The sequence below is a fragment of the Lissotriton vulgaris genome, chromosome 1_1 (genome assembly GCF_964263255.1).
Source record: "Lissotriton vulgaris chromosome 1_1, aLisVul1.2, whole genome shotgun sequence".
Lineage (NCBI taxonomy): Eukaryota > Metazoa > Chordata > Amphibia > Caudata > Salamandridae > Lissotriton > Lissotriton vulgaris.
In genome coordinates, this window is record NC_141685.1 from 776,206,952 (window position 1) to 776,234,357 (window position 27,406).

Here is a 27,406-nt window from a genome sequence, read left to right on the forward strand (position 1 = left end):
AGCTGGACACGCCGTCTTTCGGCGCAGCATTGTAGGATGGCCACACCAGTGCGGCAATTTGCTGGACACCACCTCGGTGCCATCCGGATCTCGGCGCGTTGTGCTGCCTTCGGCCTACTGTAGCCGCAAGTGCGGACGCAACTCAGTTGGACGGCGAGTGAAAAGATAAGGGGCGCCCCACTGCAGCCGAGGAGCCTCCATCTTGGGGGAGACGCACAGCCCCCACTGACTGACGCGACCTCACAGGCCAATGGGGCGCCCCACGCCGATTTTCGGCGTGGCATTGTAGGATAGCCACACCAGTGCAGCAACTTGCTGGACACTAACTCGGTGCCATCCGGATCTCGGCGCGTTGTGCTGCCTTCGGCCTATTCGCACATCGGTCCGCTACTGACGCCGCCTCACGTGCCAACGGATTTTCTACGCTTTTTGTAGCCCTATGCCACATAACAGGTCATGTGACTTGTTTATAAAACTTTTCATTGGTTCATTTTACTTTTGGTTTCCTAAAGATGGAAGGCTTGGTCATATGACCTAAAAATAACACTTTTCATTGGTTTAGAACATTTTTTTTTCCCAAACGATGAAAGCCCCACCTTGTTTCTGGATGTTTCAGACTGAAGCTGGCGTCAGCATGAGAGCACCACCATCTCGTGGCTCCGTCGTGGTCATTCCGCGAGCAATCATGGCAGCCGCTCCCCACCGGAAGCCTGTAGGAGTCGAGGGCCCCCAAGACTTTTGTAGAATCTTCACGGCTGAGGGGACGCTTTCGAGAATGGAGCCCAAGCCCTAGCAGGCAAGCGTCCGAGTTCCAAGGTGTCCCAGGGCCATTTTAGTGGACCAGGCCCAAAACCGAAGAGCCGTCCGCGATTTTGAGAGTCCTGTGGCAGCCGCCTATCGCTGCACTGCAAGAGTGGGCAGAAGTCAACTACATGGTGAGCGAGACGCTGTAGCCGCAAGAGCGGGCGCAACTCAGCTGGATGGCCGCCACCTGGGGAGGCCCGTTCACGCCGCCTCCCCCACGCCCCCCCCCGGGCCGCCCCACGCCAATTTTCGGAGCAGCATTGTAGGATACCAAAACCAGTGCGGCAGTTTACTGGACATCACCTGGGTGCCATCCACATCTCAGCGCGTTCTGCTGCCTTGGGACTATTCGCACTTCAGACCGCTACTGACGAGGTCTCCCCCCGCACCACCCGGGACGCCTCACGCTGTTTTTCTGAGCTGCATTGTAGGAAACCAAAAACCAGTGCGACACCCAGGTGACATCACCTGGGTGCCGTCCAGAACTCAGCACGTTGTGCTGCCTTGGGACTATTCGCACAAAAGACAGCTTCTGACCATTGTTGTTTTTTTTGTCAAAAAATGTTTAAATGTATTTACAGTTTTTGTTCCGTTCGTTATATTTAAAAGTTAATAAAGTTTTATAATCCTACTTTGTTGGAGTGCTATATATTTTTAAAAAATCGGGTGAATGGGGCCTTGAATCGGGTTATTGTCATGTGTGGGCTTTGCAAGTGTACTGCTACAGGATCGGACATTTCAAACTCAAATGCACGTTCTTTTTCTTACCTTTCCGAAGCATGGAGCGCAATAGCAGGCAGAGAAAGGGTGATGCAAGTGTTGAACACTGCCTGGCAAGTTGCTGGCAGTGCCCCCCCCCCCCCCCCGCCCGCTCCTGAAAGAGGACACACACATACACCGCCGCCCCGAGTACTTCACAGATCTTTAAAAGACCATGCGCTTGTTCATGAGGCTTAAATGGTTTATCACCCCTTCTAGAACCCCTGCATCGACCCTCTGACGTTTCCTGGAAGAATTACCACGTAACACAATACCAAGCCCTGTCACCTGAAACCCCCGAGGAATTGTGGGGCATATTATCAAGGGGGTTTATCTCCGCTTTTTTGGCTTAAAAAGCCAAGAAAGCGGAGATAAAATTATCTCCCTATTACCAAGCTGTCGCTAACACCAGTTAGTGACAGCTAAAAGGAGATAGCGACCATCTTGGGCCCGCTTTGCATGTCAGTGATATTTATCACTAATGACATGCAAAGTGGGCGTGCCAAGATGTTAGCGACTGGAAACAGTCCCTAACATCGCTATCTCTTATTACCAACTTTTGGAGATATTCGCGCTAAGCGCGAATATCTCCAAAAGCTAACACCTGCCCTGAGCAGTTCTTAGCCATGTTATCCAATGGGAGGTGGATAACATGGCTAAGAGCATTTGCTCGATAATGCATGAATATCGCTGACTTTTCAGCGATATTCATGCATTGCGGCCGTTTTTTATCGCATTTGCGATAAACCTTGCTAATAGCAAGGTTTATCTGCGATAAAAATCGCCGATGTGCGGCGATAATTTTTGTCTCTGAACAAGTTAGAGACAAAAATTATCGCTAGTTGTTGGTAATATGCCCCCGGGTTTTTGCTTGCAGAAATCGGGAGGCGGGAGACTAGCACTGAAATCAGTAGTCTCACGCCTGAATCGGGAGGGTTGGTATGTCTGGATTCTCTACAGCTGGGGCCATAAACTACATCCGCAGGGCTAGGTGATAGCCTGGGACCGGCCTGGCATCTAAAATGGCTGCCGTGCACGACAAAATTGTGGCATTGGAAAAAAGGCAAGATGGCGCAGACAATGTTTATCAATAAGGATTCATTTATAACAAAATATTTTATCGCAGTGACAAATTGGCGGTCAACACTTCCTGATTTCCATCGAATCGAACGTTAACAGACGTCACGCAGCAAAAAAAAAAAAAAACACGCACTGCCGCTGGAAGACATGTATCAACATATATGAGCCTCCTCAGCCACCCTCAGAAAACATAAGGGATCAGGATACGTCTCCCGCACCCCCTTATACCTAGTAATTTAATTAAAACGAAACACAAAATGGCGAATTCCCGTTTCGCTACAAAATGGCGAATTCCCGTTTCGCTACCCAGTTCGCGGCCCGAGAAGCGCTTCTACCGTGAAAAATCATTTTTTTTTTATTTTCCCCACGGGACCCTTTAATAACCCCGACATCATTCCTAGGGGGTCAAGAGGGGTCTACCTTGCCCCCTTTCATTAAATTCCCCCTTCGTTTTTCACCTCTTCTTCTCTCTCGATCCTACCGAGAGATAAGATGGCGGCCGCTCCGGACTGTTTAGAATGTTGACAGACACCGGAGAGCCAATCAGCTTCGCATCGCAAAGTTCCGTTTCGCGAAAAGTAAGCGGACCGGAGCGCAGCCCGGAGCGCTGTTACAGATATATATCTTGTTTTGAACGTTAATTTATCAAAATCCACTGGAGCACATATATTGAGACCTAGCAAAGGCACATCGGGCTAACAGTCCCTACAATTTTGCCAAGTTTCGTGCAAATCCATTCAGCCGTTCGAGCTAAAAGTGAGGCCAACCACCCTATGGAAATTAACATGGGGAAAACGCGTTTTGGGACCCCCCTTTTTTCTCGGCCCCCCCTTGACGAAACCCCCCCAAATTTTCAAGAGCTGCTCGGAAACAAAATGTGCCATTTTCCTGAAAATTTCAGCCGATTCCGTCCACAAACGCCAAAGTTATTAGACATAGAATTTTCAAAAGTTCCATAGACAAAAAAATCCTAACTATATATACCTACTGGCGAGACGCCAGTAGGTAGTATATATATATATATATATATATATATATATATCAGCGCTCACGTGCCAAAACACTACCAAACTCGCGGGGAGATTCTTGCAAAACGCCTTTATTCCACAGTAAGCTTGGATAGCAAAGGGGCTCAGGAAAATTCAATCAAGCCCAGTTCGCCGTTTGGTTCCTGACGCGTTTCGAAGGCACCCGCCTTCTTCTTCAGAGGAAAGGCGAACACATCACGGGAGTGCAGGTTCCAGCCCTTCTTGTAACAATGGCACGCCCCTAATGGGCAGTCCAAATGTCTCGGTGCCTGTTGGGACTGGAAGTCCTGTGTTTTCAAGGCGCCCCTCCTGTGGTTCAAGGCGCTTGGATAGTCTCCCCTCGCCAATATATATACAATTCAATGTTTGATGAAACAATGCTTTTCTGACCAAAGTACAAATTATTTACAACACAGGAAGTTGTCTAAAACTGTCTTTACAACGTATTCATACGGTTATATATGAGACACCATATCCAACGTATTTAAAACAGAGTATCTCTTATTTCCATTTGCACATGTGAGCACTTGCACTTTAAAAAGAGGCTGAGTTTATGGCATCGTCATGTGACCAAGGCCGCAGGGACGGCCGAAACGCGTCACGACTAGCTGTTGGGGTGAATAAAATTTGCAAACTACAAGAAGTGGTCCATGCCTTGTTTTTTCGCCAGAATGGTGGAGTGCTGCGAGGTATCGCAGATATATATATATATATATATATATATATATATACACATCCCCAAAAAAGGTTGCCCTCAATTGGAAAAAGCCTCACGGGTGAATGAGAAATCTTTTAATGAAGGTGCAGTCGGCATGACAAACAGCTTGAAGCCATAAAATGAAGCCTAACGCGTTTTGGGCTCACACGCCCTTGGTCACAGGCACAGCCAGGGAACAACGAACAGAGTTGCAGTTCCTCGTTTTAAATTATATAAATGTCCTGCCCACAGTGGGCCTCTAAGCCTTCTGGTAGTTGGGGTCCTGCATAGTTTCACCACAGTGGGTCTCCGCGTTGTTCCCAAAATGAAAGCCAACAGTACACTCCCAGTGGATTGGCATCATTCAGTCCGCTTGCTCTCTGCCATTATCGTAGCCATCATCATCATCGAAGAAAATAGGCCCTGGCACGATGGGAGAGCGCACAGCGAGTGTCTCCAGACGTTTGAAGGGCAACAGGACAAAAAAAAAAAAGAGCACGTCGCAATTTTTAACAAAAATAAAATGGCAGAGAGGATCACGCAGGAGTACTAGAGGCTGCAAAGTAGTGCAGAATTTATGAGGGGCGGGAGGGGCTAGCAGCTGGGGTGGGAGGGCAGAAGTTGAAGAAACATCAGTATGATGCTAGTTGTTTCAGAGCTGGAATAGTACACAGTGCACTGGCGACGATTTCACCTGAAAACGCTTTTGTTCAGTTGAATTGTTACAGTATATTTTTGTAAAGTTGTGTCAAAGAAAAAGGTCACCTCAATAGCGATCTTTTCTGAAATCAGTATTTTGGTGTGTGGAATCACTCCCCCTAGGCCATTGATTGAAAACATTTATTTGTTACCTGTGCAAATAGTGCAACTAGAAGTCTCGTAAAGTTGAACAGGCCACACGGTCAAACCAAGTATATGTATATAACGTACACTGTCTCGTGGAGGAGGTGGGAGGGGAAAAAACAGACATGAGGGCCCATGTTGTTATTGAAAGCGGGTGCGTTGTTAAGGAGAAAGCTGGCACCCATGTTGTTAATTTAAAAACACATATATAAGATAAAGCGCTGCTGTGCTGCTTAAAAGAACACAAGCGGTTCCAGCTGAAGCAGCGCACGTCCTGCCTACAGTACGAAAAACTCAAAGAAAATAGTGCTTACAGACTAATTAACACATGCCGTGTAACAACCAATGTAAAAGGGCCAGTAGCTATTGGAGGTTACAAATGAAGACAAGGCGGTACTAAGGAGGAACTAACAAGCCAATTACTGAATGGGAAGCCTTCATTTATGAAGGGCAAATACATTAGCCAATGACAATGGGTGGAGAGTGGGCAGGGCTTCTTATCCATACTCCAGTACAGCACGTCTTGCAGAAGGAGCGCATGTGCGCTGACTCTAGGCTCGATCTAAAAAGAAGGAAAATGAAAGTGACAGTAGAGCTAGCCAGTGGTAAGTTATGGGCCAGCAGCAAGCCTTCTATGATCTTCATAAGCCTACAATATGTCTTTAGAAACCGGACAGCTGTGCTGCCTTTTAGGGTTGTCGGTTCAAATTACACAGCTCTTCATGCATAAGTATTTCTCTACAAATAGACCGTATTAAATAACCAGGATATTTTATATCTCCAGGTGGGACAGTTCAGCAATACACCTACAAGCAACAACCAACAAAGAAATGTGATAGAACCACACGCCCGAAGCTGCACTACCCAGTTTACACCCACAGAAATCACAATGGGAGATATCGCACTGTCCGCGACCTTTATACAAGAAGAATAGTGGAAAAGCGGATATACACCAACGTACGAAATAGATATATCATTCAACCAGGTAAAGGTATACATTTTTCTTTAATCATCAACAAACAGGGGGGGGACTTTCCTTATTGGTAGACAATTATTTAATCAATGAAAGTGACACTCTAAAACATTTCTGCTTCAGTGTTGCGTAAAAGATTTGTATTTTAACTAAGGTTAAATTCATCTGCCAATTTATCAACCCTTGTTTTCTTTATTAATATAAGAGGAAGTAACCTTTATGTCAATCTGTGTTGAATGGAGCAGTAAATGGTGGATGAAATTCATACAGATATGTTTTAAACTGTGGGACCGAATCACAAAAGCATTTATAAGTACATGAAGTTGTTACACAAGAGTACCCTTTAAAGTACTCCTAAATGCCTTTGTGCTTAGGCCCTGAAATGTGCAACTCCCTATTAGTAAAAAATGTATAAGGAGGGTACATTGCCTTCTGTTTCTTCAAATGATATATGAATATTCCCTAAGCCTTCCCATTTTAGATATTTTGGGGTAATTTAATAAATGTATGTATGTATGTATGTATTGTACACTTGTATAGCGCGGGCTGTCACCCAGAGGGCATCCTGGCGCTTTGACTCCACTAAACCAGATTCGCGGCCACCACATTATGCTGTTCTAGGAAAAAGGTGGGTTTTCAAACCTTTTTTAAAGGATGGCAAATCCTTCATACTCCGCAAAGAGAGAGGGAGGGAGTTCCAGAGTTTGGCGGCTGAGTATTTAAAGGAACGGCCGCCCATTCATGCTCTCCGAACTCTCAGAACCACCGTCAGACATGCCAAGGAAGAACGAAGCTGTCTTGCTGGATGGTACCACAAAAAGAGTTTCTGCAACAAGACAGGTCCTTGGTCATGCAGAGCCTTAAAGGCCAGGAAGGCAGCTTTGAAGCAGATTCGTTGTTGGACAGGTAGCCAATGAAGATCTTTTAGTGCTAGGGAGGAGGAAGCGGCGTGAGGCCTAGATAGAGCAAGCTTCGCTGCCATGTTCTGAACACGCTGCAGCTGACTAAGTAGAGTAGTAGGTCCGCCCAGGAGTAAGGCGTTGCAATAATCAATCCTACTTAGGATAATGCTGCGCACCACCCCCAGCCTAGTTTGCGCAGGGAGAAGTGGGAGAATTTTTCGCAGAGTGCGTAATAGCAGCATACAAGTGGAAATGGTCTTGTTAACGAATCCATCCATCTGCAGATTGGGGCTGAACATCACTCGCAGATTGCGGGCTGAATCCGCCGCCACCACTGTGCCCATAGCGGATGGCCAAAAATCAGCTGGTAAAGGGCGCGGGGTACGATTAGATGAGCAATATAGTACCTCCGTTTTTGAGCCATTAAAATGGAGTGAATTAGTTCTCAGCCAGTCCTTCAAGGGAAAAGATGAGCTGAGTATCATCAGCGTAATTAATCACTGAGATGCCAAAGGACTTAATAAGACTGATTAGTGGGCGAAGATACAGATTAAATAGGATTGGGCTGATCGCTGAGCCCTGGGGTACACCTTGCCCTACTCTCTTAATCCCAGACTTAAAAGGAGGTAGCGCTACCACCTGATGTCTATTCTGCAGATAAGAGGTAAGCCAGTCCAATGCCAATCCCGCTACCCCAATCTCCTCCAGCCGACTGATAAGGATGGGGCGGCTGACCGTGTCAAAAGCGGCCGACATGTCGAGCAGCACTAGAAAGGCTGCCCGACTGGCATCGACCCTTGATCGTAAATCATCTAACACGACCGCCAGCGCCGACTCCGTACCGTGCGCTGGGCGGAAGCCAAACTGAGCCACATCCAAACAGATGTTCTTTTCCAGAAAGCTGGATAGAGACTGGGTCACCAATTTTTCCATGATTTTAACAGGACAGGGGAGCAGCGATCTAGGCCGGAAATTCGCCTGGCAGGTTGGATCAAGTGTAGGCTTCTTCAAGAGTGGAGAAACCACTGCCAGCTTCCAGCACTCCGGCACTGTGGCAGTGCTAAAGGACTGGAGGCAGATGGAGTAGAGAGGGCGAAAGAGCTCCTCCTGGAAGAGTTTCCAATATTTATTGGGAAGCGGGTCAAGGGGAGAGCCCGAGGATACCCAGTTTGCAAGAGAGCAAAAATCCTCAAACGGCGGGAGGACAAAGTTTTCCAAACTTGGACCATCAGGGAGGGAAAGCGGTACATGAACAGCCAAAGGCTGGGGACATGAGCAACCCGAACTGGCGAGTCCGCTCAGAATGGTAGCAATCTTGTCCTCAAATGCGTCAGCCAAAGTATCACAGAGAGACTGTGAAGCTGGAATGTTATTGGCTGCGCATGTTGGCTTAGAAAGATCTTTAACTATTTTAAACAGGGTCTGAGATTTATTAGACGCCTGTAATAGCATATCTTCTAGATATTTCGCTTTCGCGCACTTAATCTGGGCTTTGTAGTCCAGCAGTGCTTGTTTATAGAGGGATCTAGCAGGCTCTGCGTAATGCTTTCTCCAAACCCTTTCTGCCTGTTTACATCTTATTTTCACATGGAGAAGATCGTTAGAGTACCACGGTATGGTAGGCCTTCGTCTAACTTTTGATTTCCGCAGAGGTACCAATTTGTCCAGTGAGTTAGTAATTTCCGTACATAGGCCTGAATAACTCGCCTCCACATTCCACTCCAAGGAAAAACCTCCTGAGAGTAGAGTAGGTAGGACACCACTATTTAGGAGTTTAGACCATTGTCTGCTGGTTTTGGCGGAACCCGTGCTGCACTCACGCGCAGAATTGGCGGGGAAACCTAGGGAAAAAAGGACTAAGGTGTGGTCAGTTCAGCATTGAGCAACTATATCCCTGATCTCGACCTGCGTTGTTTCCGCGAAGACCAGATCTAGAGCATGGCCCTTCAAGTGCGTCTGAGAGAGCACTAATTGCTGCAGTTGAAGATTGCTACATGCCTGGCACAGTTCTCTATAAGCTGTGTCCATCTGCCCATTTGGCCATAAATAAAGTCCCCCAGAATAAGCAGTCTAGAATGAGTGTTAGAGAGATCATAAATTAGGTCAATCAGATCAGGAAGACTGGACAATGCATTACCCGGAGGCCTATAACATAGTAGGCCGGAGTGCAATGCTCCTTGCTGTCCTTTAAGAGAGAAGCCCATAAGTTCAAATCCTTGGACCCTCCCTACCTCCATCTGAGAAAGATCAAGAGTGTCCCTAAATATGAACCCTATGCCTCCCCCTCTATTCCCCTCAAGGGGGTTATGCCTGATTTTATATCCCGAAGGACAAGCCAGCCCAAGTTCCACCTCGCTGTCTGCTCGAGTCCAGGTCTCTGTTAGAAAGAGCACATCCAACCCATAAGACTAAATTAAGAGTGCAAATTCAACATGATGTTTGCAGAGAGACCGGACATTAAGTTACCCGCAAGATAACACCGCAGAGTTAGTAGACGTCCCGGTCGGAAGGAGATTTTCAGGAGGGCAGTAACTGAGCTCACAGAGCTTTGCTCTAGTATATGTTTGCCGATGGGTTGAAGGACTGGGTTCTTTAAGACCCAGCGGTGCCAGGGCACAACACCTGAAACCTTCGTGGGTAACCTGGTCCGGCGTACAAGTCACAGAGACACGGGACACTTCCTTCGGCGTCAAAGATTCAAGGTTTATTTGCTGCAGGGAACACAGAGATCACGACAAGTACACAGCGTGCAACTTGGGGAGACTGCTTCAAATTGGTTCTGTGGATCGCTCCTTTTATACAGTTTTTACCCATACGATAACATGATACACAAAGGTTTACAACCCGGTTCCCACAATTATCCCCCAGAGGGGTCGCTTTGGTCACTTTGAAACACACAAGGTCCGGAACATAAGTGCGGAAACATTTGGCGGTTCCCAACTGTAAAAGCCATCTTCCCACCATTAGCAAATTCCAATCAGCAGTAAAATAGATCGAAATAGGAACGAGGACAGGTGCAGAGGAAGACGGAGACAGTGGGGAGATCGGAAAGGGTGTAAAAGGGGAGGTATCGGGAAACACGAGATACAGGCATCAAAGGGACGTGCCTAATGAGATGCACGGCTGAGACAATAAGCCCGTGCGGCAAGATGAGCCTCGAGCGGCGCCATCTGCCTTACAGTAGCATCCCCCTTGTCATAAAGACACTCACAAAGAACATGTGTCTTCCGCAAATATCTTGGGAGTCCCAGGGTCGCGAAGCGGACAACGTCCGTTCGCTGGCTACTTGAGGGCAAGAGACAAAATGGATGCCGTATCTAAGATGGAACCCGTGGGTACAGATGGAAAACCCACATAACAAACGAACGGTTTAAGTTAGCACAGCGAAACTGCGCACACTTACTAAACTCATCATTTGCGGTTCATAGATACCAGACTCGACCGTATTCGTGCGAGTCAAAAACACCACTTACAATTGTCACGGAACCTCAGACGCTCCTTTTGCCCTCATGTAGGCAAGCACTAGTCGGAATCATACTCGATATTCATCAGACCATCGAGATGTTGCTGTAGCATAGCTCTGTCCAACCGAGTCCCCTTGGTAACAGATGGCTGTCTCATACACGTTGTAGCACAAAGGCCACATAAGGCAGGACCACACTGCACACAAAGGCAACACGTGAACAGGAACACTACCACAACTCCAATGATCATCAGAATTTTCCAACCCCAAGTCGACATCAGGCCCCAAAACCATCCAAGTAGTGTCCAATCCCCTACATCCACGTGTATGGATTCGGAGATCTTATGCAACCTCGAGATGGCTTGATAGACAGTAGGAGCATTATCTGGAATGAAAATGCAGCAGCTCGAATGGATCACCTTACATACCCCACCGCGATCTGCTAAAATGACATCTAAAACCATACGGTTTTGTAACGTCATAAGTCTCTCCGCCTGAAGTTCCGTGGTGATATTACCAAGGGCACTGGCAGTAATGTTAGCTGTCGATTCTACTACTCGAGTCAACTGTCTCAGGTTCCTACTGTTAACCATAGGTCCCCAAAACGGGAGGAAACCCTTGAAAAAGTCTCCTGCCTCTTGACCGGCAGTGTCTTCTTCGCTAATTACGCCTCGTACAACTCTAGTCTTATGATAATCGGCATCTACAGTGAACGTCGGAGGCAACAGATTTGCAATAAAACATGAGCCCATGAAGTCTGCAGGCAACCATGTGTATGCACGATCATAACAGATAAAGTATGTACCCTTGGCAGCCAGAAACACAGGGGACGAGAACATCGGCAGAATGTAATTTTCAGTGCAAGCACTTGCTCCAAGTCGGGCTTGCGATCTTCGGCCACGACCCATAAGACAAAAATTACCAGTGTGGGGTACGACCCATATTGGAGGCGAGCTTTTAAGCTGCTTTTCACTAGTGAACACACTATATTCACCTCTACTTAGGACCTTATAGGCCTGTACCTCTTCTTCGGGAATAAGCGAAGGATCATAGATCTCACTATCTAAATCCTCTATGGCTATAGACAAAGGCTTCTGATACGAGGTAGGGCCAGAGTAGGGGGAACGTGGTTCTCGAATGGGGTGGAAACCCAGTGCGCTTCGAAACATTGTTTGAAATGCTCGAGCTGACCCTTGGGAACTATACGGTAACACCAGATATGGAATTCCCTTATCCGTAGTATGTGGCATCAACCCACACACCCAACAATTAGTAGTGTTAACCACTAACTGATGCTGATGGAGGAGCTGAATAAAGGAATTGTTGCGGAATTCTACACGTCTAGCCTGCTCGTGTTCTGGTAACATATGAAAGGAATGGGGAGAAGCAGTGGAGGTAAGATTAGGGTAAGAAGTAGGAGTAGGTGTAGCAGGTAAGAAATAAGACATCGTGTAGTACACCCCACCCGCCAATAATGCAGAAGCAGTCAAAAACAATACAAACAATTGGAATATAAAACATTTGGTACGACTGAGTTGCTGCAGCTTGAATCTATAGACTTGAGCCCCTTCCAAATCATTCAGCTTCGAGAATGCCATTCCCTACGACCGTCCGCAACGTTTCTTGACGCACTTCGTTCTGTGCAGCAATAGTCAATCCCTAGGAGTTCCTAGGAACCGACGGCCTTCAACCTAGCGTCAAGACCTACTGTCCAGAAGGAAGTACGCGCGCGGCCCTACGGCCTTTAATACACAATATGTATATACAAGCACAAAGTCTCTCGGCTGTGGAAGTAAAAAGATACAAGGGAGGAAGCTCAATATATATATATATATACAAATCACAGTGATACGAATGTTCAAAACTGATCACAGGAAAACGGGGATAATGCAGTTGTCAATTTCAGCAAAGCAAGAAAAAAATTTTTATTTGTCCTTAGTGCGAGATCGCAAAGAATATCGGTGTTTCCCGGGACGTGTCTGCTCGTCGAACAAAGGATCCGTTGAAGAGACAGCGTCCTGCTGATCAGTTGATTGTTCTGGTCTTGAGTCTTTTGCTGACAATTGTTCAACAGTGGCTTTCTGCTGCGCTGAGGATTCTCCAACAGGCTGTGCGTCGCTGAAAGGCACAAACGCCGGCAATGTTTCTGTTTCTGTTGACGCAATGCCTTTCCTTACCCACGGGTCTGCCGGCAAAGGGATGGGGACTCGCTTGGTGTGCGTAGCATGCACCCAATTTTTACGCCCCTCAAGACGAACGGCAGTCCTCGTGGCCAGGAGCACCTGGTAAGGTCCAGTGAACCTTGGGTCCAGATTATTCTTGCGTGAAAAGTTTCGTGTTACCACCCAGTCTCCGGGCTGGAGCTGGTGGCCTGGACCCTCCGTCTGCGTAGGCAATGCGTCGTAAACCTGTTGGTGAATTAACCTCAGTTTAGCAGTCAAGTCATGTAAATAGTCAATCAACATTGGATACTCAAGATCAGAAAATATTCCTGGCCTAGGAACCCCCCACACATTCGCAGGACGGCCGAACACTATTTCATAGGGGCTAAGCCCTACTCGGGAGTGTACAGTCGCCCTAGTTGACAGTAATGCTAGAGGTAAAGCGTCAGGCCACGAAAGACCAGTCGTAGCCTGAATCTTTGCCAGCTTTAGTTTAAGGGTGCCATTGTACCCTTCAACTAATCCAGCTGACTGGGGATGATTGGCGCTGTGGAATTTTTGATTTATTCCAAGGCCCTTACACACACTCTTCATCACACTTCCAACAAACTCACTTCCGTTATCTGACCACACGACTCTAGGCATTCCATACCGAGGAAAATATTCCTTCAGTAGGATTTTCGCAGTGGACAAAGCAGTATTGTCTTTGAGGGGATAGGCCTCGATCCATCGGGAGAATGCGCAAACCACAACTAAAACGTATTTCAGGTTATTGCATCGCTCCATATGGATGAAGTCCAATTGAATCACCTCAAAGGGATACGAAGGAGGAGCAAAACTGCCAGGGGGAGTTGGGGTTCCTTTGCCAGGATTGTACATTATACACACCATACAATTCTTCACCAGACGTTCAGCACATTTCGTAATGCCATCATTCTTCCACACAGCAGCCAACAACTTGCAAATACCTTTCGCGCTAATATGTGCTAACCCATGTGCCATTGTCACAACGGCCAGCACATACGCATCAGGCAACATCCATCTTTTCTGATCCGACAAATCAATCCAACAACCATTCGCATCCAACTTTCCCGTACTTTCTTTCCACTTCGTCTTTTCAGCCTTAGTGGCCTCATTCTGAATTGCTTTCACGCTCTCGATAGTATCTTCACACATACTCGAGTCTGTAGGCCACCTAACCGAACTCGTCACATACATTCGAGTGGTAAGGTTCCGGGCAGTCTCCTTAGCAATCTCATCCGCAAACGCATTACCACGACCAACATCATCCGTCACTTTACGATGCGCACTACACTTAACAATCGCAACTTGCGTAGGCAAAGTCAATGCATCCAAAAGATCGTTCACAAGCTGGCCATGCTGTATCTTCGTACCGTGCGACGTCAAGAAACCTCTCTCTCGCCACAATCGTCCAAAACTATGCGCTACACCAAACGCGTATTGACTGTCGGTGTACACATTCACACGTTTCCCTTTCGCTAACACACATGCTCTAGTGAGAGCAATCAATTCCGCAGCTTGGGCAGAATTCTGATTCAATCTTGCAGTTTCAACAACAGTATTCAACGTCACAACAGCATAAGCGGTAGTCACATCACCATTCGGCAACTTAAAACATGACCCATCCACATACAGAGTGCCATCCGGATCTTCCAATGGGGTGTTTTTAAGGTCCACTCGACCTTTCGTTTCTTCTTCAGTCCTCAAGTAGCAGTCATGTTCTGCTACTTCATCTGACTCTGTGCTAATTGGTAACAAAGTTGCCGGGTTTAGGACATTACAACGTTTTATCTGAATGTGGCTTGCCAAGAGCGTCAATTCGTACCCAGACAACCTCGCACTCGTCAAGTGCTGAGTTTTCGTTCGATTCAAAAGAGTATCGACTGCATGCGGGACCATCACCGTAAGCATATTATCCATGACCAATCCTGCTGATTGTCGGATGGAGACCGCAGCTGCCGCAGTTGCTCTCAAACAACTCGGCAATGCTCTAGCTACTGGGTCCAAGGTCGAGGAAAAATATGCACATGGACGTTGCTTACCACCAAAAGGTTGCGTTAAAACACTCAAAGCACAACCTTCCCTCTCGTGAACATATAGCGTAAACGGCTTGCTGTAGTCAGGGGTACCTAACACAGGAGCCGAACACAATGAATCACGCAGTTCAGAAAAACTTTTCTGACATTCTTCCGTCCATGGTAAAGGAGTTGAAACATCCTTTCACGTAAGAGCCACCAATGGTTTCGCTAGCAATGAAAAATTAGGAATCCATTGCCTGCAGTACGACGTGATACCTAGGAAGGCACGCACATCTCTTTGGGTGTTTGGCACAGCCATTCGCGCAATCGCTGCAATTCTCTCTGGGGTCAATCTCCTTCCCTCCTTTGACAATAAGTGACCTAGATAGGTTACTTCTTGACAACAATATTGGAGTTTAGAAGGTGACACCTTGTGATTTAACTCACAGAGATGTTGCAGCAATGACACCGTAGCTATTTTACAAATGTCCTGAGTATCGGCAGCCACCAATAAGTCGTCGACGTATTGGATTAAAGCCGCACCAACCGGCAACCTAAATGCATCCAATTGACCCTTCAAGGCTTGACTGTAAATCGATGGACTTTCACAGTAGCCCTGAGGAGCGCGTTTGAACCGGAAGCTACGTCCACCGAGAGAGAAACCGAAAAGGTCCCTGCTCTCTTCGGCAATCGGGATGCTGAAAAACGCATTTTTCAAATCAATCACCGAAAACCATGATGCAGTAGCTGGAATCAGAGTCAGTAGCGCCGTGATGTCAGGCACAACAGGGAATTGAGGAACCACAATTTTATTTACCTCCCGTAAATCGATAACAAAACGATAAACAGGCGGTTTGGTAGGATCAGTACGTTTAAGAATGGGCAGTACAGGGCTGTTGCACACGTTTCCCCGAGTCTCTTCAATAACATCTTTCTCGATCAAATCATAGATGATCGCCAACAGTGCTCGTTCACCATCAAGGGAGATACGATACTGGGGAATACGTGGCAATCGCACATTAGCTTTCAACTGAACAACATAAGGGGAGATATCAAGCAGGCCCACGTCATTTGGACCTGTTGCCCACAAAGACGCAGGAAGAGAACTCAATTCCGGTGGAAGCTTATCGAGAGACAAATACATAGGAGAGACAACCCTCTCTCCTAACGTAAGCTTTACACCCGCAGGAGAACAATACAAAGTTGCGTACAAACGTTTAAGCAAATCCAGACCCAAAAGATTTTCACCACAACCAGTAGTCAAAATCAACGGAGCTTGGAGCTCACGTGGCCCAATTTGAAGGGGCAAAGGGCGCGAAACTGGATTGCGAACGGGGGCGCCAGAGAATCCAACGGAAACATTTGTTAAGCCAGACAAAGGTGCGCCAGGGAGTTTCGAATGCATGATAGAACTTTTCGCTGCACCAGTGTCCAACAGAAAAGGCTCAACGACGCCCGATGTAGCAACTGCGACGTAAGGCCCTCTCTGATCAACCGGAACTGATACCACTCCCTCTCCTTGTCTTTGGCTGTCCTAGTAATTACTGTCGTCAGTTCCCTGATCGACGTAATAATCGTCTACATTGTACTGCGCAGATCGTCCTTGCGATGATCCACGTTGATCGAAACAGTTATTAGAATTAGATGAGTTGTCTGAGCGATCGGTTTGAGCACCACGACCTCTACCACGCGATGCTTGCTGTGAACCACCACGGCCTCCTTTAGACGAATTACCACTATTACGTTCATTTAAAACGGGGCAGTTGAATTTAATGTGTCCTTCCTGTCTACAATAAGCACATTGATTGTACCCTAACGATGATCTCTGGGAGGAGGAATCATTACGCGGCTGCGATCGATTCGATTGCGACTGCGATCTATTCTGTTGGAGCGCATTCTGATTAGAACGCGGCGGATACGCTTGTTGTAACAACACTTTAGTTTTCAGTTCTTTCGTCTTTTTGTCAGCACGGTCATTCTCCTCTTTCTCCCTATTCTCATAATATTGCGCCGTAGCCAATATCTGAGCTGAAGTAGAAACTGCCCATGCACTCTCCGAATTCTTTAATTTATTGCTCAAGTCGGCCAATTTACCCTCATAGCTGGCATAAGAGTCTTCATTAATGTTATTATTCGCTGAGGAAGAGCAGTAATCAATTGGTTGGGTTTAGTAGCAGCCACTTGTCCAGCATCTGCCGCTGTAATGGCAGCCCAATCACCACCTAGTTCATTTGTGTGATCTTGCTGGCGAATCTTAGCCCATACCGGCTGCGGTACGACGTTGCCAAACAACATGTCGATATCGGCAAGGTTCATTACCGTAGCATCCACGAGCTGCGATAATTCTTTATAATACCCTGTAGGATTTTTGCGTGGATCAGGCAAAGATTGCTTCACCTGTAACACTTCCGAACGTTTCCACGGGAGATGTATCCACACTTTCTGGAAATGCGCCGCTACCGGAGGATTAGCATTACCATCAGCTGGTATCCAAACCGGCGGAACTTCACGCATAGGATATTGGCCAGATTCGTCTGGTTGGTTTTCAATATCCTCGACAAACAATGCATGAGGTATTGGAGCGGGACGGAAAGATAGTAACCGCTCAATAGCACGTCGGACGTTAGTATCTACTATCAGTCCAGTTGCGAACTGAAGCCGAAGTTCAGACAGGGCGGTCAGCACCTCGTCAGGCGCATTGGCCGCTATCTGATCATGTAGGAACTTGCACATTTCGTCAAACACATATCTCTGGGTTGGTATGTTAAATTGACAAAACGTTTCGAGGACAACACGGGGTGAATTTCTAAGAGGGTGTACCATCCAACCCATCGCCATATTATACAACGCAACACGTTCTCTGTTTCCAGGAAGCTGACTACGTCTCTGAGGACCATCGGAACCAGCAGACCCATGAACAGGTCCGAGCGACTGAAAGAAACTAGCCGCAAGAGGAGAATTGCGACTACGAGTAGAGGGAGAAGAATAAGACACAGGGCTAACAAGAGAAGGAGTAGAAACAGTAGCAACAACAGGAGTTAACAAAACAGGAGCAGCAGCGGGAGCAGGAGTATGTGGAAGCGGAGGAGCAGTAGGGATAGCAACAGACAAAGGAGCAGGAACAGACGGAAGAGCGGGTGCAGGTTGAGGAACAGGTGGAGGAACAATAGGTGGAAGAACAGGTACGGCAGGGACCACAGGGGCTGCGGTACCCTGTACGTACGGAGGTGGCGACTTCATAAGATAGGACATTAAAGGATCCTCAACTGCCTCTTCCTTCTTATCCGACTCCGTAGGCAAAGCAGGATAACATTTATCTATGGTCATACGCTGTAGTCGTTCAAACACTTCCTTATCCTTATCCTCCTTATCACGCTGGAACTGCTCAGCTTTCTTCACTATGGTAGCAACATTATCTCGCTGATTACGTTTATTCTGTCTGATCTCTTTCTGTCGGGCTTCTTTACGCCACAACCGAAAGGCATCAAACATGGCCGGCCTTGATTTACGTTCGAACAACTTCATTTCTAGATTATCTAAGATCGACGCCTCGAAGCTACCGTGAGGTGGCCAACGAAGGTCGCCGTCTTTCTTTGTATATTTAATCCAATAATCGTTAAAGGTAATCGGGCCTAGCCCATGTTTGCTATACAGGTCATAAGTAGGAGTCCCAACCGGAGGTATCGGACACGAGTCCTCCAGTCGGGAATCCACACCACAAGGTCTGAAACAACTAAACAAAGTACTACGACCAGGCATCTTACACACTAGCCGAGTTTCACAAACTTCAAGGGTTACGGGATTTACCAAGTCCCAGCAAAGAACAAAACCCTCGGTTTTTGGCGGCTGCAGTCGTCAAATAACACAACAAAGTACCAAGAACCACAAATGCAATGGAACCATGCAACCACTAAGTAACCACAACCAAGAACTCTGGGAGCGACCCACAAATACTTAACTCAAAGATCGATGGCGTCACCAGGAAGGCCCGTCAATCGTCTCGCTATACCAAGGTCTACGCCAGGCGCCAAAACAGGTCTACAGTCAGGGCAGCAGTCCGTCGCAGCCGTCAGGAGGCGGGAATCTTCGCGGGAAAAGTCTTCGGGCCACTTATTTCGACAACAGGATCGATGAAGCGGAGTGCACCTTCCCTCGGAGATTTCACACGAAGTTCCTCACGATCGTCGGGCTTGGACCGGTACCACTGATGCAGCCCCACGTTGGGCGCCAACTGAAGGACTGGGTTCTTTAAGACCCAGCGGTGCCAGGGCACAACACCTGAAACCTTCGTGGGTAACCTGCTCCGGCGTACAAGTCACAGAGACACGGGACACTTCCTTCGGCGTCAAAGATTCAAGGTTTATTTGCTGCAGGGAACACAGAGATCACGACAAGTACACAGCGTGCAACTTGGGGAGACTGCTTCAAATTGGTTCTGTGGATCGCTCCTTTTATACAGTTTTTACCCATACGATAACATGATACACAAAGGTTTACAACCCGGTTCCCACAATTATCCCCCAGAGGGGTCGCTTTGGTCACTTTGAAACACACAAGGTCCGGAACATAAGTGCGGAAACATTTGGCGGTTCCCAACTGTAAAAGCCATCTTCCCACCATTAGCAAATTCCAATCAGCAGTAAAATAGATCGAAATAGGAACGAGGACAGGTGCAGAGGAAGACGGAGACAGTGGGGAGATCGGAAAGGGTGTAAAAGGGGAGGTATCGGGAAACACGAGATACAGGCATCAAAGGGACGTGCCTAATGAGATGCACGGCTGAGACAATAAGCCCGTGCGGCAAGATGAGCCTCGAGCGGCGCCATCTGCCTTACAGTAGCATCCCCCTTGTCATAAAGACACTCACAAAGAACATGTGTCTTCCGCAAATATCTTGGGAGTCCCAGGGTCGCGAAGCGGACAACGTCCGTTCGCTGGCTACTTGAGGGCAAGAGACAAAATGGATGCCGTATCTAAGATGGAACCCGTGGGTACAGATGGAAAACCCACATAACAAACGAACGGTTTAAGTTAGCACAGCGAAACTGCGCACACTTACTAAACTCATCATTTGCGGTTCATAGATACCAGACTCGACCGTATTCGTGCGAGTCAAAAACACCACTTACAATTGTCACGGAACCTCAGGGTTGCTGCAGAGGCAGCATGGCTGGCTCCGGTCGCGATCGGTGCGCGAACGGGCGCAAACGGGCTTACCTCTGGCGCATCTCCGGCGCGCCAGCAGCGCGTCCGCTGCGCGCTAACGCTGCGCGATTGATAGGAATGCATGTTAAATAACCGTAAACGCGGGAGTCCTCCGATGTGAACACTAGCCCCCCAACCAAGATGGCGCCCGCTAATCGGCACTCACCTGGTCAGCCTCACCCAAAATGGCGGCCTCGATCGGCGCGATGCGATGGAGTCACGGACCCAAGCGCGCCCTAAATCCCACCAAATGCGGGGTGACAAACTATTATGGTGCAGGGTAAGAGTCTCACCTAAATAATGCCCCTCAGAAAGCGCGCAGGAAACTAGATGCCTGACGTCCAAAAAAGAAAAGCGCAAATGCTCTTAAGAGTATGTAAAAGATTGCTACAGTAGTACTACTATAGGTACTTCCAAATTTAATAATAAGCCCCTGTAGCTTCCAAGCCAAACAGAACTCATTTTGCATCCTAATATCTTTGTTCCGGCCTCAACACTTATCCACCACCTCAATCTTTCACTGCGCATTGGAGTTTAGGTTAGAACGGCGTCGACTGTGGTCTTCCTCCAGCATTTTCTCTACAGCACACAAACCCTCCATTTCATGCCGTTTCAGATGACATGAAAGAGATCCTTTCCTATCTTAAAACTTGGGACTTGTTTAATGTGATTGCAATGCAGTGGACATAGTCTCATGAGTGGAAACACTTCTTCTATGTATTCTTTCCTGTGGGTTTATAAATCTGGCTTTGACACAATAGTTTTTAAACTTTCTAAATCCACACCAAAACAGATCTTAAAGGTATCCACTTCATTCTTGGATAAGTGGCAGGCTGGAGGCCAACCTGTAACAGTCCTAAAGCTCCCATCAAGGCCAAAAAATGGGGCTTCTTTTAATTTGATTTCCCAAAAAACAAAGGGAGATTTAATTACTTAAGACTATGGAATAAAAACAGCGCTAGGGTTTGCCTTTAGTTATAGAAGTCCCAGAAATTTAGAGTGTAAGGGCACAGACATCTGAATTAAGTCTGTTGGTCTATTTTAAAACCTACAGATCAAGCCTAGTACCCAAATCGTATAGTACTGTAAAGTGTGCATGCGAATTTGGCCAGCCGTTTTAGGTCGGCCTAACAGACATGAACACTTCAGTTTCTCCAACCCAGCTGTATTGACAGGCATGTGGAGAAATGGCACAGGTTCCCTGTGCCGGAGCCAACATCAGACCAGCCTGCTCAGTCCAATCCCCATGCTGCTCTCATGCTTGTTATTACCATTACATTTAATGGGGTGACCCTGTAACCCTCAGAACCTGGGTGGGTAATAGAACAATAATAATGGTTCTGTCGGACTGAAATAAACAGTAATATAGTATTCCCTGGTTTGTTACTCACAACATCCTTCCCTATAAGGGTACAATGATAGTGATACCTATACCAATATGAAACAGAACACACTGACCACAATGAAGATTAGAGTAAAGTTTTAGTCATATACTTTTATCTTCTCTGAATTGTATTAAAACATTGATTATAGCTGTCCAGACAAACACAAAACATATATACAGCATACATTTTGAGCAGGACTCACATACATTTAAAACAACATACAAAATTGTCAAGTCACGAAATTATTAGTAGCATCAACTATAAGAGCAATAATCCACTAGGCACATCAATCAATTCTTGGTTCCTGGTAGATTTTATAAAGTTGATTTCACGATAGAGAAAATGCGTCGACGTTTCAACCCTGGGGGGCGATACGATGGTTGTGCGCATCAGGGGCGGGTCTTCATCAGGACTGTACGGTTGTGGGACAGCCTTTTCTGGACCTCGGCTCCTCTTGGGTACCTGGTCCTATATACGTAGTATTGGTGATCCGCCGACTCAGCCAAATATAGAAATAATTCTTAGATCTCTGTATTGATTATTTATAAAGCGTTGATCTGATTGGTAAGGCGTTGTGTCCTTGATATGAAAAACAGGTGTCACGGTCTAACTCCTTCCTTCTGAAAACAGATCCAGGGTCGAAACATCGACGCATTTTACGGGGCATGAGTTATAATGGACACATTTCTCTGGTTTTGTACGAGTGAAATGTCAGCCTAACTATAACATCCCTTAAACCTGTGGGTTTTTTCCAGTGAATATATATTATTACCCACAAAGTTGAAAAATTACGTTGCATTCTTCTTGGCTTGTAAAACTGGTTTATTCAGACCATTACTCTCCTCTTCCTACGCATTTCGAACGTCAAGTTCTTGATCACTGTAGTAAAACAGAGTCCTTCCTTAATTTCTGCTATTTATACTAGAAATCCATTGGTGCCTATAATGAAGCATTGTGGGGCTAATAGTTTTGAAATTCATACCCGTTAATCAAATGCTACTAGTGGACCTGCAGCACTTATTGTGCCACCCACATGAGTAGCCCTCAAAAGGTATCTCAGACCTGCCACAGCAGTGTCTGTGCGCAGTTTGTTAACTGCCATGTTGATGGCCCTAACCTTCCCTTTTCTTACATGTAAGGCACCCCTATGGTAGGCCCAAGGTACTTCCCCCCCCACCCCACCCCCGCCCCAGGCAGGGTCCAGTGTATATAAAAGGTAGGACATGTACTGGTGTGTGTGACATGTCCTGATAGTGAAATACTGCCAATTTTGTTTTTCACTATTTAAAGGCTATCTGCCTATAGGATAGAATAGAAAATACTTTTTTTTTTCGGTCATGGAAGATTCATAAAATGAGATGTACCTCGATTTGCCGGGAGGTCATTTCATGTCATAATTCTTTATTAAGAAATTAAAAGGTATGTAATTTCCTAGAAGTAAAATACAACATCATTGACCAATAGTGGTCTAGCAAAATTAAATGTATAACATAATAGAACATTAGGAAAAGAAGAAGGATTATATTTAAGAAGAGAAAAGAAGGGGGAGATAGGAAAGGAATAAAGGACCGAAAGCTAATAATGGAAAAAAGAGAATTGTGCTAAGAAATTCTAACTCTGATTGATTATAGTCATTAAAAAGTTAGACAGAATAAATTATGAAACAAATATATGTATTTAGAGCCACAAGATTAATACATGTATCAATATGTATTATGATGTATTTTAGCATGGTACAACATAATGAAGATTACTAAACACATAGATAAATAAATAGATCGCTATATAAATAGATATGTAAATAAATACGTAAATAGGTTAATAGATAATTGGGAAAATTGCTGAGCAAAAGGGTGAATAAAGAAATGGAAGAATGAATAAATAGAGAAGTGAGAAGAGAAGAAAATTAAGTCATCGCCTTACTCAGAAATAGGAAAGTAAGGATGGGAAAAAGTGATGAAGAGAGAAGATAAGGGTAGATGGAAATAGGGGAGTAAGGAGATTAAAAGAAAAAGGAAAAGAGGAAGAAAAGACAGTAAGAGGAAAAGATTAGAGTCTCAAAGAAAAGGGGTCCACACTTGTTAAAATATTTCTTCTTGGTCCTGTTGCTTATATATTACACGTTCATGTGACGCTGTTGGGAAATACTTTGTAACATCTTACAAATATAACTTCCCATTAGGACAAGATAAAGAAATAAAGTTTAGGCTCTCTCTACTCAGACTAATAACACATCTTTTAGTAAACATGGTTTTTAGGTCGAGCAGACCTTACTCTCAATGCGTGAGCATTGAGAGTGTCTGCTTCAGACCTTTTGTGGCCCGTCGGCCCGTGTTATTGGGAATGAGGACACCAATCTGTCACGAGCGTTTTTCCTCGCAGTTTTCACCGCGGGAGCGCGCGTCTGACCTGCGCATGCGCAGAGTAACTCACAGCCCTTGCTCACACAGACGCAGGTAGGCAGCCCCCACCCCTCTGCATGCACGCACGCACACACACACACACACACACATAGGCGCGCGCATGCACACACAGGCATACGGCACACATACAGGCACACTATCCCCTACCTCGCATTCTTTCTCAATCACACACAGTCACGCATGCGCACACACATTCCCTCGCGCACGCACGCACACACTCCCCCCCCCCCCCCCCACCCCCCCAGGCATACACACAGGCACGCACGCACTTCACAACAGCCCTGGGCCCCACTCACCGACTGCGCTCTTCCGGCGGGGCTCCTCACGGCGCGGCGCGGCGCGGCGCGTCTCCTCATCTGAATCGGGGCTCCCTCAGGTCAGAGGAGCCCCGCAACAGGCGCCACACTCCTTCTCCCTGGCCCCCTCCTGGGGACCCGGGCTACACCGGACGGCAGGGCGCTCCATGCGCCGGAGCTCGCGGACTTCGGGAGGCGGGACTTCCGGTCGGCCGCGAGCGGATTGGCCGGCCGGGCAGGAGCTTCCGGGTCGCCGTGGGCAGCGCGGCGGCGCCCTTTAACATTTTTGTCTTGTTGCTGGCTTGTTTTATGTGCTGGTGAAAGTGCCTGGGTCACCTATCTTTTCCCAACCCGTGCTGGATTCAGCAGTGTCTTTGTGTACAGTTATCGTTTCGAAGCATGCTGTCGAATTTTGGTGAATGTGCTTATTACAGGATGAGAATCCCAAAGTGCGTTCCCCACTTTATTTATACTCAAATGTCCCAGCTCCCTTCGGACTTAACATTATTTAAATGCAGCTTTTCTCCAAACTCTATTCCCAGTTCGGAAGAAACGTCTGCCACGCTTCTGTTGTGACCCTTTTGATGCCTGGCGTTGGAGGAAAACATGGGCATTTTGTTCTTCTAGGACTGTACGTTTTAACAGACACTCTTCGAGACTGTTCTTGGCATCATGTCTACGTGCCCCTCATTAAACTTCCAAAAGTTAACATTTGGTAGCTTTGCAAGGAAAGTTATATTATCAAAGGAATCTACAAATATACATTGGCACGGGAGTTGGGTGATAGCCACTGTACACATATCCCGGAGAAGATGCGTCAGATTCTGCGACATGAACCATGCAGACCTTTGTAGGTATTACTGTCCGCTTTATTTAGTTTACCAAGTCCGCGTTAAGACGAATGAAACCTTTGTGAAGTTAATTTACATACCGTAGTTACACGAGACCGGGGCATGATATTCCCGACCTTGTACTGCGTTGTTTTGCCATACTGTAATGAAATTTCAATTACATAGCGTTTCCAACCCCTGAAGAGTGACGAGGCGTTGAAGCGCTTTACGACGAATAGCTCCATCCTCGGAGCCCAAAGTTCGTGGTCAATCCTTTGGTTATTAGAATTAGACTTGTGCTCTCAAAGAAACAATTACACGAATCTACTCCGGTTTCTTTGTTGTACATTAAAGACTTCGGTGTGATCACTGGAGGAAGTTATGTAACAATCAAAAGGTTGATGGAATGAATAGAGATATTGTTGGTTTGTAGGGATATGGCTTCAAAGAGAGATTAAGATAGGCAGGCGATTTAGAGTACTCTATTAATAGAGGCGCGCAAAATGTTGAAAGTAAGGAGGGGGCATTCAAAATAAATATGGGAGGCAAATGTAATGTAAGGTAATTGTTTAGTGCAACGTTTTAGGAATATAGTAGTGACATGTTTGCATAGCATGCAGTCTATGGGTATACACCTGTATTGAGGGACACTGGAGTGAGGTACGAATGTGCTGCACACACTGGTGCACACAGTGAGCCTGCAAACTCCCGCCCTCCTTCGCTGCAGATGAGCCGAGCCTGTCTTCCTCCAGAGGCAAACACCTGCCTGACTTACGAGCCCCGCAGGCGATTTAGAGTACTCTATTAATAGAGGCGCGCAAAATGTTGAAAGTAAGGAGGGGGCATTCAAAATAAATATGGGAGGCAAATGTAATGTAAGGTAATTGTTTAGTGCAACGTTTTAGGAATATAGTAGTGACATGTTTGCATAGCATGCAGTCTATGGGTATACACCTGTATTGAGGGACACTGGAGTGAGGTACGAATGTGCTGCACACACTGGTGCACACAGTGAGCCTGCAAACTCCCGCCCTCCTTCGCTGCAGATGAGCCGAGCCTGTCTTCCTCCAGAGGCAAACACCTGCCTGACTTACGAGCCCCGCAGGCGATTTAGAGTACTCTATTAATAGAGGCGCGCAAAATGTTGAAAGTAAGGAGGGGGCATTCAAAATAAATATGGGAGGCAAATGTAATGTAAGGTAATTGTTTAGTGCAACGTTTTAGGAATATAGTAGTGACATGTTTGCATAGCATGCAGTCTATGGGTATACACCTGTATTGAGGCACACTGGAGTGAGGTACGAATGTGCTGCACACACTGGTGCACACAGTGAGCCTGCAAACTCCCGCCCTCCTTCGCTGCAGATGAGCCGAGCCTGTCTTCCTCCAGAGGCAAACACCTGCCTGACTTACGAGCCCCGCAGGCTCCGCATTGTGTGATGGCAGAGCGCTCTCTCCCAGATGCTGGGGTCAGATTGTGCTAAAGTCGTACGTGTGTCCTCGCCGATGCTGTGCAGATTGCGATTTAATTGGACTTGGGTAGGCAGGGGACAAAGAGAGAAAGGAAGGCACAGACCAAGGCACAAACACTTACTGAAAGGCAGATGGGAAGATAGATTGCGAATGATCCAAAGGCAATAAAGATACATGGACATACAATCTGGTAATAATGGATAGTTCATAATTAGATGTATTAAAACGTCCTTAGAAGTCCAGTGTGTGCCCATCTCTACATGTCTTTCCTTTGCTCTACCTGTCTTTGTAGTGTCCATCGCTGCTCCTCACTCTTCTTTCTCAGTCTGTCCTTCTTGCTCTGTGTTTTCTTCCTGTAGCACTCTTGTTGGCTCTTAGTATGTCTCTCCCTGTCTCTTTCTCCGTATTTCTCCCGTCTTGGCTCTGTCTTTCTTAGTATCTGTCTTTCTTTTGCATTCTCTTTCTATGCTTCTCTGCCTCCCTTTCTCTCCTCATCTTTCTCTAGCCATCTGTCATTCTGATGCTCTCTCCTTGTCTCTCCGCCTGTCGTTCTCTGCCACTTCCTGTCTGTCTCTTTTTTCCGTCTCTGTATCTTTGTGTTTCCTCGTCTCTGACTTTCTATTTTCTCCCTATCTTTGACTTTCGTCCTGCTCTGCCTGTCTCTTATTACCTCTCTCTCTGTCCTTATCTGGAATTCCTAATTTATGTCCCTGATTTTCTTTCTTTCTACATCTCCCTCCTCCTCCTGTTTATTTCTTTCTTCCAGGCACCGAGCTATGGGTGTTCTTAATGTCCAGGACAAACTACAATGTTTGGTGCTAAGTGTTATTTTTATGGTGCATGTATAATAAACAAGAATTTGCAATGCAATAGGTCTCGCATTTGCGAGAGTTGAAGCTATTAGCATTGTAAATTGCAATGCCTTTTATTAATTTGTTTTGAAAACCTGCAAGCCGTGCATAAACACGCACTTTGTACCTATAATCCTTGATTACGAGAAGCAAAGCTGTAAGTAAAAGACTGCCAGCTTTGCTTCTCATAAGC

At 46.5% G+C, this 27,406-nt stretch overlaps 1 protein-coding gene across 1 annotated transcript in view; it reads left to right on the top strand.

Annotated features, from left to right (window-relative positions):
• PRG4 (proteoglycan 4) overlaps positions 1-27,406 on the top strand; it is a 486,064-nt gene that overhangs the window by 420,619 nt on the left and 38,039 nt on the right. The window contains exon 24 of the mRNA XM_086956081.1: positions 5,996-6,202. Coding sequence (XP_086812207.1) covers positions 5,996-6,202 — 207 coding nt within the window. The remainder of the gene's footprint in view (positions 1-5,995; positions 6,203-27,406) is intronic.